The sequence below is a fragment of the Notamacropus eugenii genome, chromosome 5 (assembly GCF_028372415.1).
Source record: "Notamacropus eugenii isolate mMacEug1 chromosome 5, mMacEug1.pri_v2, whole genome shotgun sequence".
NCBI classification, from domain to species: Eukaryota; Metazoa; Chordata; class Mammalia; order Diprotodontia; family Macropodidae; genus Notamacropus; species Notamacropus eugenii.
Window position 1 is genome coordinate 394,592,816 of NC_092876.1, and position 22,814 is coordinate 394,615,629.

At 38.0% G+C, this 22,814-nt stretch overlaps 1 protein-coding gene across 6 annotated transcripts in view; it reads right to left on the reverse strand.

The window, feature by feature from the left end:
* The window catches only part of GYG2 (glycogenin 2), a 57,808-nt gene extending 37,474 nt beyond the window's left edge, over positions 1–20,334 (reverse strand). For 5 of the 6 annotated variants that reach the window (XR_011968134.1, XM_072614482.1, XM_072614481.1 and 2 more), the window contains exons 1-3: positions 20,229–20,334; positions 19,688–19,865; positions 471–612 (exon numbers count right to left, since the gene is read on the reverse strand). Coding sequence is in view for 5 of the 6 variants with exons in the window: in XM_072614482.1 (XP_072470583.1) it covers positions 471–612; positions 19,688–19,697 (152 nt within the window). In the remaining variant the exon portion in view is untranslated. Of the gene's footprint in view, positions 1–470; positions 613–19,687; positions 19,866–20,051; positions 20,152–20,228 lie in introns of those variants that run through there. The other variant, XM_072614479.1, reaches the window with a different exon arrangement.
* Positions 20,335–22,814: the final 2,480 nt, after the last annotated feature.

Below are 22,814 nucleotides of genomic sequence, written 5' to 3' on the forward strand. Positions count from 1 at the left end.
CTCAAAGCCCTCAGTAACTCTGTAAAATTATAAGTTAAAGATGAGTTGCATAGATGAAATGAGTTTATATCCTGGGAGTTCTTCAAACCAATTAAATAATTAAATCACATATCCCAGACTAGCCAGCTAGCTAGCAACACCCATATACCTATAGAGATCTGGGTAATACATAACATATATGTATATGTGTATATGTATGTATATACACATATATACATACTTATACAACAGTTATAAATTGCTCATAGTCTATTGTCAATATGTTAATTTATATGAATTCTACTGCTTATTCTTTTCTAGATATTCTACAAATGTATATTTTTTCAAAAGATAAAGTTTATCTAGAGATAGTGAGCAAATAAAGGGTATTTATATAAGTTTAGATCCATAATATGAAAAGGAATTAGAATATTTGTTCTAAATTAAACAAAAATGTTCAAATATATACAATTGACTTTTATGCAACTTACCTCATTAGACTGGAAACTTGAGATGTAATTAGTATCACCAGTTTTCTTGTTATCCTGTGATTTTTTAAGGATTGTCCAAGAACAAGAGCTCCCTGGCAGTAAACATCATTGGTAGCAAGTGTCACAAATGCCTGATCTGTAACTAAAGATTTAGAAGAAAATCTGTTTTATTTTTCTAACTGGCAGAATGGCAGATTTATTCCAACCACCCTTTCTCCCAAATTTTCATGCTTGGCACATAGACCTTAACATAGTAACATGACTTCATGTATATGGGTATATATACATATTCATTCATGAAGGAGTAAGTGTCACAGTGGATAGTGAACTGGGCTTTGAATTAGGATGATGTCAGTTTAAATCTGACCTCAGACACTAGCTATGTGACCCTGGGCAAGTCACTTAACCTTTGTTTTTCTGTTTCTTCAACTTTAAAATGAGGATCATAATAGCACCTACCTCCCAGAGTCATTGTGAGGCTCTAATGAGATAATATTTTCTAAAAGCACTTAGCACAGTATCTGGCACATAATAGGCATTATACAAATGTTTATTTCCACCCTCACTTTCTCCCCTCATTACACAAATGCAAACCATAATTCCTACCCCACTCCCTAACTCAGGGGCTTATTTTCCTTTCTCATGCTCCCCTATAAACACACACACATGCATGCACGCACACACGCATGCACTCACATGAATGGATGGATGGATAGATGGATGGAAGGCTATATGTGTACAAATTTGCATGAAGACATAGACACATACAAGGGAATTGGTCTTTGATCAATCCCAAAAGACCCGAATCTAATCACAAGGTGTTGTTAACTGTAAGATGGGGCTACTTCAGGTGTTCACTTTATGAAGTATAAGCACACTATTTAATTCAATTAGAAAGGAGACATTGGTCTCTGTCCGAAAATGATTGGCTAAGCCTCTGACTAGACTTACAAAACAGTCAAGTCAAAAACGAGTTGGCTTCTGCTATTCTAGTACAAGAACAGCTATATGAAAGAGACACCTATACTTACACAGTGAAAGAAGGGGAAATTGCACTGTTTGTCATTGAGCACAGAGAATACAGCCACATCTACTAGCAGTAGCAGATATCACATGTATCAGGCAAGAGACTTGGAAGCATAGTTTCAAGAACAGACATACCCTTTCCAGGAAGACAAGGACATAGAGAAGTAGTGACATGAAGCAAAAGGCAGCTTTAAAAAGCATGAGCGTTGGCAACAGAAAAGAGAGCTGACTAGGGATTCAATTGAGTATTAATCCTGACAATAGAGAGTGGAATTCTAGAGAGGAATAGACCCTAAGAACCCAGCTCAGAAAGTGGCCCAGCAGAGACATCGTGCCAAGGCTGGATCATCATAAGGACTGCATCAGGAAATAAGGAAGCACCTTGAGGCACGACAGCCCAATGCATGAGTGTCCTAAGCCATAGAATTTCTTGCATGGGTGCCTCACCACCGTTCTACTCAAAGTTTGTGCTCACTTTTCCTCTATTTGCTTTGCATGTTTGTAGGTGAGTGTTACTCAGTTTTGTGGTGGAAATGTGTTCTAGTCACTGCTCTTACTATGCCACCCTAGTGGCACAGACAATCACATATTGGATATACAGTGTTAGTTTTAGAAGTTCAGTTAGAAGGGGGAAAAGATGTTCATTTTACTTAATATTCCAAAATTTCCTAAAGTATCTCTTTCAACTAAGAGGTGATTTCTAGTTAATCATTCATAAGATTGGAGATTTTTTTCATTTTTTTTCCTTCTTTTCTTTTTTTCATAACAGTGTTGAAAACAAAAAAAAAAAAGATGGGTCACATATAGTCAAAACTGAAAGTTAAGACAATCATTGTGGAATATCAAGCAAAAATGAGGGTATTTAGGTGAGGTCCAAAGACCTCTGTGAGATCAAAATGCTTTGCCATATAAAACTGTTTTCATAATAATAATGATTTTTAACTGGGTCATTTTAACAATACAACTTTTAGCTACCTTTATTCTCTTCATATTCTCTGGCATACAGCCAGAGAGTCTGTATGCCTCAGTGGCTAGAGTCAGCCATAAAGACAGGAGAGCCTGGGTTCAAGTCCCACCACTAACATGTATCAGCTACATGACCCTGGGGAAGACACCTAACCTTTCAATGCTCCAAGCAACTCTCAGTGTAGGTTGCAGAGAAGTGGTTAATTTGCATTGGTAGAGGGAGATTTCTCATCTGGGAGAGTTTTCTATACCAATGAAATTATAAGTCTAGAGCCGATGCTTATGTAATTGCAAGGGACCATTCCTGATGCATGTTTTGTGAATACTATAAGTTTAAGTGATTTGCCAATTTGTTGCAGAAAGCACAAATGTTAGTAGAGAGAGATGAAAGATTTTTATATTGAGCACCATGTGGCAATCTAAACTTTATCATTTCAAAGATTTGTTTTATTAAAGAATATGCATGCTAAGTGTCTTTAAATGTATTTACTCTAGTAAATGTTTTGATTTTTTTTCTAAGCAGAAGGATATGAATTTCTTGCCAAGATAACTGTGTCTAGGCACAGTCAAGTTATAATCAAAATCTCTACCTGCTTCAAAACTCAGATTAACAGAACACTTCAATTGTAAGAAGGTGCAGAAGGGAGGTGATAGTGTTTCATTAAGAGAATGGCTCTCTCTCACCATAACTTCTCACTAGGGATACAAGAAATAGTTTGTTATCTGACCCAGTTTACGGCACAACAATGAAGTTCACATACATACCACTACTTTGCACTTCTATAGCAACTCTCAAACAAGTTTGTCTCTGAGGCCCCTGAGAGCTTGGTTGCCAAGAAAAAGACAATAGTTCTATGAGGAAAAGAGACACACTGAGAAATCCTGAGCCTTGCCCAAGGCCACTGCATTGTCTTGAGAAATTGGAATTCCTAGCATGAAGCCCTGTGCCCAGACCACACAGTATCTTAGTTTCCCACAAAGCAGACTACAGTAATTCCTGAGGTCTGTAAGACTTCAATAGTACTAAAAATCATACAAGTACTAAATTAAATCATGAAAATGAAAACTTAGAGCTCAGTTTCACATAATAGTTTCTTTGCTACTAACATTCCAAAAGGAAAAACTATGTAAATGAGCCCCTCAAGATATTTTCCATACTCTCCCTCAACTTACCCTGAACACTGTTAGGCTAAGAAAGACTATTCCAGGTTCTTGCATAGTAATGATCGATTCTAGATGCAAGGAAAGTATTTGTTGTTGTTGTTCGGTTGTCTAATTTTTTTAGGTTTCAACATTCACTTTTATAAGATTTTGAGTTCCACATTTTTTCTCCTTCCCTCCCCTCCCCCTTCCCCAAAACAGAATGCAGTCTAATATAGACTATACATATATAATCAAATTAAACATATTTCTACATTAGTCATGTTGTGAAAGAAGAATCAGAACAAAAGGGAAAAAACATTTTAAAAAAGAGAGAATAATGTGCTTGGATCTGCACAGTTCTCCATAGTTCTTTCTCTGGATTTGGATAGCATATTCCATCTTGAGTCTTTTGGAATTGTCTTAGATCCTTGTAGTGCTGACAAGAGCTAAGTCTATCAAAATTGATCATCAAACAGTGTTGCAGTTTCTGTGTACAGTGTTCTGGTTCTGCTCGTTTCACTCAGCATCAGTTCATGCAAGGCTTTTCAGGTTTTTCTGAAGTCCACCTGCTCTTCATTTCTTATAAAACAATAATATTCATGTGGGTCAGAAGGAAAGTAATTTTTTAACTTTCAGGTGATATTCTTGAGGGAAACAAAAGCAAAATTCACATTCATCTAGTGCCTAAGATTTACAAAGTACTTTCCTCACAACAACCTTGTAAGACCTAAGTATTATTAACCTCATTTTACAGGTGGGGAATGAAAGCTTCAAAATTTTAAGTGATTTCACCATGGACACATACCTAAGAAGTGTCTGAGCCTTAATTAAAAACCAGTTTTCCTGAATTAAATTTCTGCACTTTTTACACTAAGTCCTGACTCTTTCCTCACTATAATCTGAAATCTGTACTGAAGCGATTGCTTTTACGAACCCATTTTGAAAGATAACTGAGTACAAGATAGAACCATAGTTTATTAAAACCTAGTATGGCTGAATGCACTGGATTAGATTATTGATGTTTCAAAAATTTTGGATACTGACTTAAGCCACTATTCACCCTTTAACAAGCAAAGTTGTCTTTTCTTTATCGAGTTGCTTTTATACTGATGTCATAAGGAGAAATGAGTGATCAAAGGCAGTTGGGGACAGAGGTGGTCCTAAGAATAGGTAGGTAGTGATAATGTTTAATATAAAAATTTGGAATAATCTCTTTGTTCTCTCTGAAGCAAACTCAGAGAGTGCCTCTTCCTATGTCAGCAAAAGCCAGCCAAGGCCGACTCTACACTCCTTAAGGAGACCTTTAACCTAAGACACTATTATCTTGAATAATGAGGCTTTCCTCTGTATCTTATTATCTATAGACATATACTATGTTATAGCATATTAATGGTAAGGAAAAAATAGGCATCCTGGGTTTCTATTGAACATTGTTTGCCCTTTCCTGTGTCACTTGTCTGTTTGGCGTAGGAAGCCTGCCACTTACTAGTGGTGGGATTTCCTTACCACCTGAGACATATGTTTACCCAGCTGGAATCCCAAGGCCTGACCAACATTACTTTGTTAATTGTCTTGTCTTACTAAATTTATGATTTGTTCAACTAGGAGAGTTCCTTTCTCACGGCAAAATGTATATAAGTCAGAAGATTTCTGCACTGGGTAGCCAGAACATTTCTGGCTCCATAATGCATTATGTTACCGTTTTCTTTAATAGGGAATTGATTAATTAATTAAATCATAAAATGTATGCATTTGGCCTATTGCCTTTTCTCTCTTTCTAGAACCAAGTTTTCAAGTCAACAGTAGTGACAAAATAAATCCATGGCAGAACTCACTTAAGCACATAATTCAGATTAAGCAGAGAGTTGACTTTCTAGAGGTTTTAAGCTATGGATCATTATTGTCATTCCTGCATCCTAGACTCGCGAAAGATTTGTCTTGGAGGTGGAGCCAAGATGGCAGAGTAGAAAGACGCACATACACATAGCTCCGAACCCACAACCCACAGAACGGCTACAGGGGATCAACTCACGGTGAATTCTGCACCCAGAGGCCACGGAATATTGGAGCGAGGGAGATTTCTGTTCCGGAGAGACCTGCAAACCTCTCGTGGGGGGGTCCTTCGCGCTGCGGACTGGGCGCCGGGACTGGGAGCTGAGTGTAGCCCTGCAGCGGCCGCGACACCGTGAGGAAAAGATCCGAGCGGGCTACGGGGATGGGATCTCCAACGGCCACGCGGGTCCCTCCACCCACAGAGGGACCTGCAAACCTCTCGCAAAAGGTCCGTCGCACTGCAGATGCGGAGCCCAGCCCAGACCTGCGGCGGCCGCGGCTCCGAGAGGTACAGATCCAAGCAGGCTTCAGGGACGGGATCTCCAGCGGCGGCACAAGGCCCTCCACCCACAGGTGACGGGGTTGGTGAGAGAGTCTCTTTGGCGGGTCGAGAGGGGAGTGGGGTGCCCCATGGCTCGGCCCCCCCCCCCAGGAGATAGAAGCTGAGAGGCGGTTGCAGACAGGGGCTCCCCAAGCGGGCGGGAGCCTGGATCCATTGTGGAAGGTCTGTACATAAACCCCCTGAGGGAACTGAGCCTGAGAGGCGGCCCTGCCCCGACCTGACCATCTGAACTTAATTCTCACACTGAATAGCAGCCCTGCCCCCGCCAAAAGCCCTAAGGTGGGAAGCAGCATTTGAATCCCAGTCCCCAAACGCTGGCTGGGAGGACCAGGAGGTGAGGTGGGTGTGAGGAGAATATTCAGAGGTCAAGTCACTGGCTGGGGAGAATGCCCAGAAAAGGGAAAAGAAATAAAACTATTGATGGCTACTTTCTTGGAGAACAGACATTTCCTCCCTTCCTTTCTGATGAGGAAGAACAATGCTTACCATCAGACAAAGACACAGAAATCAAGGATTCTGTGTCCCAGCCCACCCAATGGGCTCAGGCCATGGAAGAGCTCAAAAAGAATTTTGAAAATCAAGTTAGAGAGGTGGAGGAAAACTGGGAAGAGAAATGAGAGGGATGAAAGAGAAGCATGAAAAGCAGATCAGCTCCCTGCTAAAGGAGAACCAAAAAAATGTTGAAGAAATTAACACCTTGAAAACTAGCCTAACTCAATTGGCAAAAGAGGCTCAAAAAGCCAATGAGGAGAAGAATGCTTTCAAAAGCAGAATTAGCCAAATGGAAAAGGAGATTCAAAAGCTCACTGAAGAAAATAGTTCTTTCAAAACTAGAATGGCACAGATGGACGCTAAGGACTTTATGAGAAAGACAGATATCACAGAACATAGCGAGGAGATTGGAAAAATGGAAGATAATGTGAAATATCTTATTGGAAAAACAACTGACCTGGAAAATAGATTCAGGAGAGACAATGTAAAAATTCTGGGACTACCTGAAAACCATGATCAAAAGAAGAGCCTAGACATCATCTTCCATGAAATTATCAAGGAAAACTGCCCTGAGATTCTAGAACCAGAGGGCAAAATAAATATTCAAGGAATCCACAGAACACCACCTGAAAGAGATCCAAAAAGAGAAACTTCTAGGAACATTGTGGCCAAATTCCATAATTCCCAGGTCAAAGAGAAAATATTGCAAGCAGCTAGAAAGAAACAATTCAAGTATTGTGGAAATACAATCAGGATAACACAAGATCTAGCACCCTCTACATTAAGGGATCGAAGGGAATGGAATAGGATATTCCAGAAGTCAAAGGAACTAGGACTAAAACCAAGAATCACCTACCCAGCAAAACTGAGTATAATACTTCAGGAGAAAAAATGGTCTTTCAATGAAATGGAGGATTTTCAGGTTTTCTTGATGAAAAGACCAGAGCTGAAAAGAAAATTTGACTTTCAAACACAAGAATGAAGAGAACCATGAAAAGGTGAACAGCAAAGAGAAGTCATAAGGGACTTACTAAAGTTGAACTGTTTACATTCCTACATGGAAAGACAATATTTGTAACTCTTGAAACATTTCAGTATCTGGGTACTGGGTGGGAGTACACACACACACATGCACACACGTACACATACATAGAGACAGAGTGCACAGAGTGAATTGAAGAGGATGGGATCATATCTTAAAAAAAAAAATGAAATCAAGCAGTGAGAGAGAAATATTGGGAGGAGAAAGGGAGAAATTGAATGGGGCAAATTATCTCTCATAAAAGAGGCAAGCAAAGACTTATTAGTGGAGGGATAAAGAGGGGAGGTGAGAGAAAATCATGAGGTCTACTCTCATCACATTCCACTAAAGGAAAGAACAAAATGCACACTCATTTTGATAGGAAAATCTATCTCACAATACAGGAGAGTGGGGGACAAGGGCACAAGCAGGGTGGGGGGGAGGATAGAGGGGAGGGCATGGGGAGGAGAATGCAATCCGAGGTCGACACTCATGGGAGGGAAAGGATCATAAGAGAATAGAAGTAATGGGGGACAAGATAGGATGGAGGGAAATATAGTTAGTCCCATACAACACAACTAGTATGGAAATCATTTGCAAAACTACACAGATTTGGCCTATATTGAATTGCTTGTCTTCCAAAGGGAAGGGGTGGAGAGGGAGGGAGCTAAAGAAGTTGGAACTCAAAGTGTTAGGATCAACTGTAATGTTCTTACCACTAGGAAATAAGAAATACAGGTTAAGGGGTAAAGAAAGCTATCTGGCCCTACAGGACAAAAGAGAAGATGGAGACAAGGGCAGAGAGGAAGGATAGAAGAGGGAGGAGATTGGTCACAGGGGCAATTAGAATGCTTGGGTTTGGGGGGGGAGGGGATAAAAGGGGAGAAAATTTGTAACCCAAAACTTTGTGAAAATAAATGTTAAAAGTTAAATAAAAAGAAAAAGAAAAAAAAAAAAGATTTGTCTAGATGCCTCACTTGATTCTGTTATTTTGGAGGAAATATCAGACAAGTGGAAATTTTGGGCATTTTGATATAAATGTCTGAAACATATTTATGAGTTTTATATTTCAAACGACTGAAGTGATAGGACCAGCAGCCTTCTTAACATTTCCTCTACTAGCAGACCTTTTATTCAGAAGGCTATATTATTTTTAAAACTTAGAACACATGGCATAATACAAATTAAATAAGGCTGACTTTTTTTAAGTACATAAGGAAACTGTAAACATAGAAAGCCATACAAAAGTGGAAGCAGGATGCAATTCTGAATATTTATTCCTTCCTCAATAGGGTTCTGTCTTTTATATAATTTCCAAAGTATATGAAACATCCTTTAAGCATATTTTCCCAACCCCAACCTGGACTGCAGACCCATTTGACTATCTCTTTGGAATTTTATGGTATCATTGAGATTCTGGGAGGTTCCTAATACTACAGATGAATACTATAGCCCCTATCCAGTATGTTTCCCATTAATGAATCCATTAGTCAGCCAGAGTTACTTGTCTGTTAAATTTACTAAAGTAATATACTAGAGTTGGTACAAAACCAAAAATCTGGAACACAATCTTCCACTAATATACAGAGAGTACAGGTGAAAGTGGACTCAGGGTTAGAGAGAAAATATGGAAAAGAGGCAATTCACAGTTACTGATTACTGAAGTCATTTTTGTTCATCATGAAATTGCCCTAAGGCTTATCTCTGTAGAGCGCGTAACTGAACTTCTCTCTGATGATGCTTGCTGAAGAGGCCTTTCCCCAGTACACCTCATTTGTCTTTTTTAAACTCCCAGCTATATGCATTGTTTTTTAATGGACCAAGTCTCTCCAATGACATAACTAAACTGGAGAGCTTTTCTTCCAATTTCCCTGCTTTATGAAGCCAGGAAAAGAGTTTTATATACTTCTTTTCCTCCTTGCCACCTCCAGATCATTTTTCTACCATCATCCTTCACGAACTTTCTTCTTCTAAGGACCAGCAAATATACTAAGATCTGATGACCCTATCTGCATATTCATTTATATCATATACTTACTTCATTTCCAATCACTCAGTGACCACATTACTTGGCTCATCATACTGTTCTCCAACCAAGCTCTTGCAATTATCATAGGAGATTTAAGCATTCATGATAATCCCTCCCTCTACCAACCTGACCACAAGTCACTGAAATTCCTCACCATCAAAAATCACCTTCACTCCACTTTAGCTGTATAGCAACACGAGAACACCATGAAATTAACCAGCTCTTAGAATTTTACCATCTCTAAGATCTATAACTTTGAAATTCTGCTCTCTAACCATAACTTTCTGTAGTTCCATCCATCCCATACTGTCAAATACTAAACCTAATCATTATTTTTATGATGATGTCTCATCATATACTCCTGAGTATATACTCCTGAGTCATTCTTGTTCTCTCAAATTATCTCCTCCACTCTGGCTTCCCTTGTTTCTGTATTCAGCTTAGACCTCAAGTTAACTAAAGTTTTATAAGCTATAAACCCTAGAATACCTTGTCCGTCTGATCTTTCATCATTCCAGACTTATGAGTCATCATCAGTGGGTGTGAGTCCTTATCCCTGGCTAACTCCCACCATCCCATAACTCCACTGTGATTCAAGGACTACTGAACATCCCTGAATATCAATGAATCAAGCTGATTTCAATCTTCATTCCAATCTTTCCTATATTACCAGATTGTTGTCCTAAAACATATGATAGTTTCACTCTGGAGTTCAAAAACATTGGTGACTTGTCCAAGCCTACCAATTTATGTCTAATTTGAAGTCCTGTACATCAAGGCCCTCCATCACATATGTACCTAATTTTTCTTGCCAGATTAATCTCCTACTAATCTATTATCTATCTATCTGACAAATGGATACAGTCATATATTACATATATATGAATACATTTTTATATAGATGAATATATTATAGCATATATAGTCTAATGAATAATCCAGTTTCCCAGGAATTTGGGATAAATATTTAAGATAGCTAAATATTTATAGATATATCTCCCTGAAAAATTACCTTATTCCTCGTTCCCTCCAAGACAGCTTGAACTTTCACTTTTGATCATACCATTTCCTTTGCCTTAGACAAATTGCCATTTCTTCTCCAAATTCATCTCTAATTCCTTTCCTTCCTTTATACAACAAGTCTACTACAACCTCATTCATGAAGTCTTTCCCCATCTTCCCAAATGAATAGGATTCCTTATTCCTTTGAATATCTGCAGCACCTTACTTGTACTTCTACTATTACATTTATCTCATTCTCCTTTGTGTTGCGGCTACTTGTACAGTCAACAATTCACTAAAAAATAGCATTGATTAAGGGTTCACCATGTGCAAGGTATCATGATAGGCACTAGGGAAAATAAAAGATTAAAAAAAGCTATGTCTCTGAGCTCACAGAGTTTATATAGCTAGGTACAGGTGAGTACCAATAATGAATCCCCAAAAATGGTTACATGAATTTGAATTCACATTATTAAAAATTGTAATTATGTTTAAAGATGGTAATTAATTCTAGTCTAATGGAAAAATACAGTGCAAATTTTAATAATGCAACCACTTCAGAAAACTCATTATTCATACTATTTCAGAACTGGCTGTAGTCTGGAAGGGGATGACACATACAATGAACTATAATGCAAAATAATACTTAAATATATAATCAAGTTTTTACTAAAGTGCCATGTGAAGTGACAAGAAGAACAGTAATTATCATTAGGAGGAAATTATGAAGGGGAAATCAGGGAAGGTTTCATAAACAAGGGGACATTTGAATAAAAATTTGAAAAAATTTGAAAAAAAAAAAGGTGGATAAGATTTCAACAAGTTGGGGTGGAGTGGTGAAGAAACATAAAGAATTGTATCAGTAAAGGCAAAAAAGTGGCACAGGCAAAGGACCTTTATGGTAGATGATAGGCAATCCAGTTTGGCTAGAGTGTAAAGTACATGAACGCAAACCTGGGACAAAGTAAGGTTTAGAAATCACATTTCCTTGCATTCCATTGCCCTCACCTTTGAAAATTTTGTTTCATTTGATATTATTCACTCTGGCTTTAAATATTTGTTGAGATGCACTTATGGTGGCTTCAGTAGTTCAACAAGCACTGATTTTTGACACTATGAATACTCCATCCACTTAAGAGTAGCTTCTCTTAGTCTGTAAAGGTGCTTGTTTTAAATTGCTATGACTAAAAACAATTCCATTATCTGAAAGCCAACCTTCTGATTATGAGCTTCTCCCAACTTAGCTTACTAAGCTGCGCAAGGGTCATGAAATCCATTGTTTGGCCCATTCTTATGGATTCCTAGTGACATTCAAAGTTGGAACGGACCTTAAAGATGATCATATCCAGTCTCCTCATATTTAGTTGAGGAACATGAGGCTTAGAGAAGTAAAATAATTTGTAAAAGGTCACAAAACTCGTTAGCATCAGAATGCAGACTCAAACTCAAATATATATGTGTGTGCATATATGAACATATGTACATATACCTATGTATACACACATGTGTGTATATATGTATACACACACAGATAGATAGATAAATAGATAGATAGATACATGCTCTTCAACTAATGAGGTTGCTAACTCCCTAAGGACAGGAAAATGTTTCACATTTGTCTTTCTATAACCAATATCTACCAAAATACCTGGCACACAGCAAGAATTTAATATGTTTGTTGATTTATCTCCTAATAAATGTTATTTCCATCATAATACACTACTTAAAACTGTTACAATTTAGTAAGACCTACCTGAATTTACAGTTTGCTAATATAGCCTTTGCAAACCCATGGCTATTACAAATGCTATATTGAAGCATTTGTAGAAGATTGATCGGAAAAGAGAAAAATGAAGGAGTGAAGGTCTATTAAAAGGCTATTGTAATAGTCTAGCCAGGTGACATTTATCAGCAGGAACAAAAAGGAAGGAATATGAAAACAAATACAAGATAATTTTGGAAAGAAAAGTCCTAGCAGCTGAGGAGATCAGTAGAGCCTTCATGTAGAAAATAGCACATGAACTATACTTTGAAGGAAATTCATAACAACTCTATGAAATAGGACTGTAGACATAATTAACCCTGTTTTACAGAGGAAGAAGCTAAAACTCAGAAAGTTTAAGAGGTCTGACTATAATTACACAGCTAGCTGGTAAGTAGTGGAGGTAGAATTAAAACTCAGATCTTTGTAACTCTAATGAAGAGACACCAGGAAAGAAGACAGAAAAGGAACAAGCCAGTGAAAGGCAAAGAACAAAGGGGAAGGAAGGGGTGTTCAAAAGCATTAAATACAGAAGAAAGGAATATAAGGTTTGAGAAACGTCTATTAGACATGGTGATAAGGAATTCACCAGCATCTCTCAAGAGAAGTTTCAGTACAAAGATGGTCTTATTGTTAATTCACCATAAGGTTAATTAGAATAAGCTGATTTGGTAAAAGTCAAAGTTGTTACCTGTGTTTCAATAGATTCATGAAGATTTCATGGAGATCTGATCACATTATAAGATACTCCAAGGAGAAAACTTAAATTTCACAACTAAAAGACACAACAGTTCCATTCACTTAGAATATGAGGAAAATGGCCTTCTTATATCATTGGTGCTTTGAAATGAATCTGGGTTGCCCTGATTTAGGGATATCCACGTTTTTTCTGCTTGGACTGCCAAATTGGAGATTAAATGCATTCAAACAAGAACATTAACTCCCCTCAGTGTTTCCTTTCCTTTCTCTCCTTCAAACCCCTGCTGCTTCCAAACTCATGGCCATCTGCCAGATATTTGGAGTTAAATGATATTGGAACAACATTATTCTTTCCCCAAATCTCCTCTTATAAAAGAATGGAGGCTAAAAAAGGAAACACACACACACACACACATAAGTTCAAAAATAGCCCTTTTGCTTTAATAAGGAAATTTAATTAATAGTGAAATTTGCTGATAAAAAGTAAAGTACGCGGACAGAACTTCAGTTCGAAAGCATATTAGAGCTATCCACATGGGATAAAAAAGGATTATTCAAAAGCTTTACTTATTAATAACTTACATTTATATAGTTCTGTAAAAATTTCAAAGCATTTTACGTGCATCATTAGATCCTCAGAAGAGCCCTCTAGGTAGTTATTAGCAGTATTATCTCCCACTTTATAGATGATGAAACAGAAGCCCAGAAAGTTACTGCCCACAGTCATGTGTCAGGGGAAGAATCTGAACCCAGTTCTTCCTAACTATAAGTAAGTACTCTCAATCAAGTGTCTCTCAAGTCACTGTAATTTACATCCTTCCCTTTTTTCAAGATTAGAGATAATCTCCTCCAAGAAGTCTTCCTTTACCAGCTTAAAGTAATCCCCCTTGCTCCTTGAATTTTTCAGGCTACTCCATTTGACCTTTTCTAGGTATTTAATCATTTTTAACATAATATAGGTATTTGGTTATATGTGTTTATAGCTTATCATATATTGTAAGTCCTTTGCGGGTAGGGTCGGCATTATTTTTATCGCCGTATCGCCAGCATCTGACACAGTGTATCATTCAGGGGTTTGATACATGTTTGTTGAATTTAATTACATGATCACATTCCTAAGACATTTTTCAAATTACCGCACTTTACCCTCCTGGGACCAAGTCTTCCTCTAGCAAATGAAAGATGACATTTGGAGGTTGAATTTCTCAAGTTCATTACCTCCTTCTTGTAAAGAAGACAGATTCCAAGGGATAAAGTGCCAAGGTCAAAGGTGATTTTGTCAAGAGGATCAAAATAATATAGATTGAAATAGAAGGGTGAAGAAGTAGAAGAGAATGAAGCTATTGTCTATGCAAGGTAACATCATGTCTTAAACAAACAAACGTTCTCATGCAATTAAATTTGACCAAGTACAGATTTAAACATTAAAAGGTAAGTCAGTAAGAACAGTACCTATCTATAACTGCCCTATCCTTCAAAAATAATTCAGATCTACCAGAGAAGGAGCTTCTGTTACTTTTCTTGATTGAAAGGTTGAGTTTTTTTTGCATGTATGTAAATAGTTGGTGCTTACATAAAGTATGAATTGCAAATTTCAATGTTGATCAAAATCAATTTTAAATGGTTATTTTAAATGGTTTTCAGATTAGAGAAATCCAAACAAGCAAACTACACAGACATTTTTCTGCTTCTCTACAGGAGGGAATTCTGAGGTATACGCTCTCTTAAAAGCTGTATTCTGTTCGCAACCTAGAAAATGTACTGACCATTCTCCTTTCTCAGACAGGAGGGACATAAGGATAAACAGTGTGGTAATTAGTTATAATTTTCTGGTTTCTAAAAACAACCTACTGAAATAATAGCCCAACAAGGTACCAGATATTTGGTTTTACTCATATATCAAACAAGCAGACCTTTAAAATAAAATAATAGAATGTGATGCTATGAAGTTGCCTTAGAGAGATTTATATAGCTCACAAGGTTGTTGTGAAGATAAAATTAGATACTATACATAAAAGGGCATATAAATCTTCAGTCATCATATAAACATCAAGAATTATTGTTATTCCTCCACAAAATTCTAATGATACCTCATTGTGCTGGGGACATGACCCTGGGCTCTCAAAGACTCTGTCAATGGAGCATAAGCCCTGGAAAATACTGCATCAAAATGTCTCATAGTCCTAGCAACAAAGTGAGGACAGTTTTTCCAAGGACAGCATAGTTAAGAATGACAGGCGTATCATCAGTAAATTAGCTACCATGATGAATTACGGGAACAATTGAAGTTTGGCATTGGCAATAACTCATGATACATGGAAAAACATTAACTGTTCCTCAGTCATGTATATCCTCTTTCTTGAGAAAAGACTAGAAAGATATGGCAGAAAAGGAAGCATACTGTGTGCTAAGAAATAGTTTTTAAACTATCTATACAAATTAAGTAGTTATTGTAAACACGAGGAATTTGTTCAATGGCCAACTAATTGTTAAACTAATAGAAAAGAACCATATCAATATCAATATACATGTAATTGAAAACCATAAGGCAAAAGGAAAGTGCAGCTAAATGAAAGAATGATTCCCTAGTTTTCCTTGGACAGGCAAGGAGTTACTGGAATTGCTTTCATCATGTGCGTAAAGGCAACAATCCATCATTTGATGGAACTCTGTCATCTTGTCATGCAGGGCTTATGATGAGCATAAGAAAAAAAAGACTACAGTGAAGATAACTGTAATTTATGCACCAATATCTATTACAGAGAATAAAAAGGGAGAAATGTTCTAGCAAGAAAATAACAAGATTCTTCTAATCCAAGTCATTGTATATTTTGACATTTAATAATTCTGATGCAAGGGATGATGATAATATGCATGCAGGCATACATGCATACATATATATATATATATACATACACGCAATGTATACATGGTCTTATATATATGGCCATATATATTTTATATACTCATAGAAATGCATATGATATATGTGGTTATTATGAAGGCCTTCAGAAATGAAAGTCGCAAGTCTTTAATAAGCCCGTTCATATTTCTAGTTTACTCAGAAACTATCACCTATCTCTCTGTACACACATACATATACACACATATGTAATGAATATGTAATATTATTATATTGTAATATATTATTTGTATGTATGTAATGAATACTTTGATCCAAAAGATTAAGGATGTGATAGAAGTGACAGTAGTATCACCTTTTTCCAAAACAATTGCTTAGAAGTAGAATTGTCTTTTTTAAAGTGAAATGCACACTTATCAAGAACAATTCTACAAACATTTGGCATGAGACTGTAAGTAGTCATATCATGCTAAGATCATTGATGGATAAAACTGACACAAGAAAAATAAATGGAACTTGGCATTAATGTGTCAGTAGGGCCATAAAATTCTCTATCATTAGTAACAAAGCAACTACCTCAATTGGAGACTGATGTTTTACTCCTCGATGAGTAATAAAAATAAGCAGAAATGAACCTAGGAAGAAGAAATTGGGGAAAGAACTTGGACCAGACAAAGTATACACTAATGAAGCTAACACATTCTTGAAAGCATTGCAAGTTCACCTCACAAAATATTTCAGAAGGTAACTAAAAGAAAGAGAAAATTATAACAAAAGAGCAAATAAATAATGCCTGTGCCCACTTTCTCATCTTTACAAAATACTTATGAGAATAATCTGCATGTGCATAGAGATAATGTACATAAAGGATGTTTAAATCTTAAATAACCATATGAATATCAGCAATTATTGTTATTCCTCCACAAAATTCTATTATGATCCCTCATTGTACTGGAGAGGTGACCCTGCATTCTCAAAGACTCTGTCAATGGAGCCTAAGCTCTGGAAAGTACTGTCTCAAAATGTGGATAAAATTGTGAGATATAATTAGGGAGCTCTCTCAATAATTCTCTGTAACACATCACAACTTTACAACCATATAATGACCAAAAGGCACAGAAAACAAAAGTTTATGCAGAGTTTATTGCTTGTTGCCTGAAAAAAATAGCATTTAATTCAAAGCACAATGCAGCTCTTCCACAAAAAGGAGACCTTCTTACAAATGTTAAGATCAATATGGAAATCTTTGATAAATAAGATAACTTTTTTAAAGGAACCTCTGAATATTAAAAACGAGAAAAGAATAAATCAGGGAGAAATATACTGGCCAAAAGTGTTCACCATTCTCATGGATAACATCTCACACAGGGTGAAAATAGATCAATCTACAGATGGCAAAATCTCTAAAATTCTTCTACTTGCAGATACTATGAGGTGGCATATTTTATTTTTATTGGTACCTTTTATTTTTACATCACATTCCTTTCCACATGTGTCCTTCCACCCCCATTCAGTAATCCATTGTAATAAAGATTTTAAAGGAAAGCAGTTCAGCAAAAGCAACACTTTCAACATTTCTGTCATGGTATACAATATCCCACACCAATGGTCCATCACTTCTCGTAGGTAATATGCGTATTCAAGCAACAGAATATTCAGTACATTCTTAATGATATCCAAAATTATTCAAAAGAAATGAACCTAAAATTCATACCAGAAGGGAAAAAAAATACTAGATAGAAGAAAAATATCTGTTGTCAAGACTATGATAAGCAGCTGGGATTGCAAGACCATTGAGTTAATACATAAGTACATATATTTGGTAATGTTGCTTGTTCTTCATTCTTGAAGAGGTCATCAGGAAGATGATGTCATGATTTGCAAGTGAACTGGATTTAAGTGAAGAGGGCAGTGCAAAGTCACCAGCCTCACTTTCTCTTCCTGAGCCATCTGGGTTCAGTGATAAGATATAGATCAGGACAACTGGAGAGGGTCCCCCATTTGGTACCGATAATACCGATAAATCATGAGTTGGACCCAGAAAGAGTGATTTGTTTATATCATTTAGTCAATTATGTGTGATCCAATGGATAAAGAGATGCATTACGGTCCCAAATTAGCAAAAGCAAAATTCTAATGATAAGCTGTATTTGAGAAGAGGAATGATAAAATTATATCAGTAGCTATACACTAAGAAAATTCAAAAAAGATATGTTTGATAGGAAAAGGAGGTGGACAAACAGTGAGGTTTGGACAAGCAATAACAGATGAGAATATCCACTGGAATCCACAAAACAAAAAGAACTAGAAGAAAGCCACTACTAGCATGGTAGGTAGAGATTCTGCAGAAGAACAAGAATCACTAGAGATGAAAATATAGATGAATGACAGTCTAAACCCACAGAATCTACAACAGTGAGAACATGGATCCACTGAAATATTTAAGTACTATCACCTAATCCAACCTTACAGATTAGTGAACTGAGGCAAAGAGAGGATAAGCGCTATTCTCATGGTCACATAGCTATGAAATATCTTTTTTCTTATAATGGTGAGTCTAAATGTCATCATTTTGGGGTGCTAAAATCAACTCTTCATTTCTATATGCCCATTATGTTTAAAGATAAAAAATGCATTAACTCACTTTCTGGTGATTAGACCTGACCCAAGTTGGATTCAACTGTCAGAAAATGTCCAAACTAACTACTCAGGGGTATTTTTACTATGAAAGAGAATTGGTTAAATAAATCTACTTAACATGCTCTAAATTTTGAAAAATCTTATTTAGATAATGTCATTGAATATCTTATACACTATAGATAGACAGATAGTGTGTATGTGTATATACACACACATACACATATATATACATATACATATACAATTATGTGAGAGCACTATTCATTCAGTGATTAAAAACTACATGGCTTTTAAAATACTTCTGAAGCACATGCACATTCATTAAGAATATAAAGATTCTGGTTATAATTTTGAAATGGTTTTGCGGAAAGACAAAATTACTACAAATAAAAAATGCTTTTTTATCACTTTATGGTTTATAAAAATGTATGTATGTCTATATATAGTATTTATTACATATTATATGCTACATATGGATTGTGTATATATGTATACATACATATACTATGCGTATATATGTATGTATACATATGTGTATATGTGTGTATATATATAAAATACATACATATTCTCTCTCTCTTTTTCTGTCTTGCTCTCTCTGTCTCTCTCTGTCTCTTTCTGTCTGTCTGTCTGTCTCTCTCTCTCTCTCTCTCAATCTTTCCAATGCTGGAAGCTAGGAAAACAGGCAACATTATCCTTATAGTTATTACACAGGAAGAAGCTGAAGATCATCGAGCTTGCCTGGAGAACCACATGTATAAAATTGGGGGAGGGGAGTACAAAATCCTCTGGCTCCAAGTCCAGAAGTGTCATGCTTCCAGTGTACCATGCTTCATGGTATTCTACAGATATACTACCAAGAACCAACACATGGGTAGATACATTGTCATTACTACAGGAAGCCCAAAGATAGCAGAGAAGTCCAATTCCTATCATCCCCCTAGCCAGATGGTAGAATTTCTAATGTGTCTGGGCTATTTATGACAAAGCATCCTGGTTGCAGTAAATAACTGAGAATGGTTTTCCTCACATTGTGGGGAGGAAAAGTTAACATGAAATATATACCCGCGGCAGAAGCGATTACCGAAGCTGCACATTTACCACTGAATAAGATTCTCAAAATAAACGGCGTGTTTACCACCCCCAGGGTTGAAAAGGGAAGAAAATACACCTACTTACCAGACATCATCTAAAGCCAAGAGGATAAGGGGATGAGAACAGGGGGTGTGTACGTATGGATAGCTGCACTCCAGGCTGCAGAGTCTCGCTCGCTCTCAGAAAGGGCCCAAGATGAACAGACGAGGTTCCTCCAGAGGAAGAGAGGTGTGGGGTGGGGGAAAGGATGGAGGTCTCCTGCCTGCAAAAGAGAATAAATTAGTTTCTCCTGATCGGCTCGCAGCAGCAAATGTCCCCTCCCCCTCCAAGGCAGCAGATGCCCCAGCCGCTCAGCGTCTCCCGCAATTGCTCCGGCTGTCAAGGGCATGCCATCCCGGGGACCCACACCTCTCTCCTTCCTCCCCCTCCACACCTGAGCGGGGCTCACCCTCCTTTACTGCGCTCGATCAGTGCCCTCTCCCCCATGCCAACTGTGCCCCCATCGCGGACCCCAAAACCTGTAGGGTGCTGACTAGGGGTGAACTCTAACCCTCTCCGGCCCAGGGCAGCCCTGTACCCCCCGCTCGAGTCCCTCCCGCCCCACCCCAGCTGAATCTGAGGCTACCTCTTCCCCCTCAGCACTAGGGCAGCGTCTGTAGTCCAGGTCTAGAGAGCTGGGAGTCCCCGGAGCCTTCTGCCCGCCGGGATTGGTCGCTCGCTGGAAAGCCGGCCCCGCCCCTGCCTCCGTGCAGCCGCCCCCAACCCTAGTCCTAGTGACAACCTCCGCCTCCAAGCCCCTTCAGTCCTCTCCGCCCTACCGATCGCCCCTAGCCCCATGACCCCTAGGGACACAGGGGTACACCCCGTTATTGACTGGAGGAAGATGGAGAGAAGAAGGTGAACACTCCCCTTCCCGGTGCTCTAAATTCAGTGACTTTTATGCATGATCATTCAACCTTTAACCCACCATCCCCAAAGTCAATGTTTACAGTGGCTTCAGGGGAAATGGGCAAAAGGCCAAAATTCTGGTCTTTCTGTAGAAAGCCATCCATCCTAATAGAGGAGAAAACTTTACTGATTGAAAATCAAACTTAACTACATGTAGAACGGGAAGACAAGTCACCCTAAATTAGTAGGTGGAGGAGGTGAGCAGTTGGAGACGAAGATCTAAGGGCCAGGTCTATCCAAGAAGAAAAAGAGCCAAGAGGAACCCACTGTGTTGTCAGGGTCATGTGTCAGCAATGAACATTTGATTTTATCTTGTTATGGGTAACAATGAGCAAATAGGAGACACCAGTGACCAGTAGTAGGGAGATGTGGACAATAGGTAAGCAGCCTGTCCTTCACTAGCTTACCATCTTACAGTAGACACAAGAAACAGTTGGAGAAGACTATAATCTGTGAAGAACTCAATGGTGGAATGCACAAGAACTGAATGCTACAGGCAATGAAATAAGGAAAGATCAAAGTAGAGAAAATGTATCTGGGAATGAATGCTCTAAGAAGCAGGTGATGGTTGAGCTGGGCCTTCCAAGAACCTTGAGAATTAAATTAATGGAGGAGAAGAGGTCTTTCAAGCAACTATCACCTGGGACAAGCAACAGACAGGTCTTATTTGCTGCTATGGGTTATGGGTACTCCAGAGACAGTTATTGGCAAAGTACTGCATCTCCAGTAAATTGCTCTGCTAATAAAATTGTTTGTTGTGTACTTAGGGTGTATGGCTAATTGCACAGAGGAGGAATGGAGTACTTCCACAAAGCAAATTGAGCCAATCCCCATGATGGCAGGTCATCAGGAAATTTGTAGACATAGCAGGCTGCTGCTTTTTTTCTTTCTTCTTCAAGCTTTCTCTAACATACCACATCCCCTGAACCATCCCAGAAAAGAAAATAAACATGCAAGGGCTGTTTTATGTGTTTTGCAAAAATGTGAGGGGATGACTGCCTTGCTCAGCATCAGTGAGACCTCTCATCAAGTCCCAGAAGAGAAGGAGATAGGGTCAAAACTCTGAGGCCATACAAAGCTGGAGGATAGGTTGCAGGGACAAGGGAAGGAAGCCAGTAGAACAGCAGAAAGCACATCTTTCCCCATTACCTTGTGTAGGTGGATTTTGGATACTTGGGGGTAATATCATTTTTCTATTGTCCCTTGCTGCTCTCACTGCAGGAGGGAGAACAAAATCTTAATCATTTCAACCCCAGTCTTTCTGTATTATTTGTCTGTTTGGCTGTGCAGATACGCACATAGACATAAACACATATATGTACATGCATTGTGTAGTATTCATGTGTACATATACATATATTCATAAATATCTGTCTGATCCTGACATATTTCTGCATCAGTTCTTGATATGGCTATGTGTGAGTGCTCATGCTTGTGTATGTCTTTGAGTACTGTGAAACATTATCTATCTGTCTGCTTCCTGTTCCCAGGTCACACAGGTAAAGCTGCTTAAGGAGAGGGAGACAGGATGGGGAAAGGATGATCAATGGGGGCATCTCTGAAGTTACGCACCTCATTCACTAGGAAATAGGTGCCTCTGGAGCATGAAGCCATTGAATCAATAAAGATTTATTAAGTATTTACTGTATGCCAGGATTATGCAAATCCAACCAATCAAATTTGGTTATTTTGATGGACTAATCCTATTTCTCTGCCCTCTCACTATTCACTGGTCTTCTATATGCTTAGATCCTTTCCCTACTGCCTCTGATAAAAAGGTTCGAAAGAAAAGATTTTTAAAATGTTATTTTGAATCAAAGGCATATTAGTCTGTATAGTGCAGGGAGAGGGCGGTACAACCGTATGTTTCATGAAACCATTTTCTACTGAACGTAAGAAATGTCAAACAATACCGTCTTCGAGAACATAACTAATTTAGAATAATGGTTAGATGTAGTGTTTAATAAAGTATAGATGCTTTGCAACCTGCAATGAAACACAGGTGCTAATCTCCATGCTCACATTCCCTATATTCTAATGCCAGGGGGAGAATGTGGAATAGATAAATTTATCCTAATCTGTAGGGTAACTAGTTTTATTGTGGTCTTTCACATACACATAAAAGACCGGAGATTAGAAAACCATTCTTTTAGCTCACCTTTTGTGCTTTCTTATATACGTTTGTCTGGTAAGACTCACAAGATTTGGGGAGCAGAGAGAAATTTCAGTTTCTTAGATCATCATAGCCCTTTGGGATTTTTTG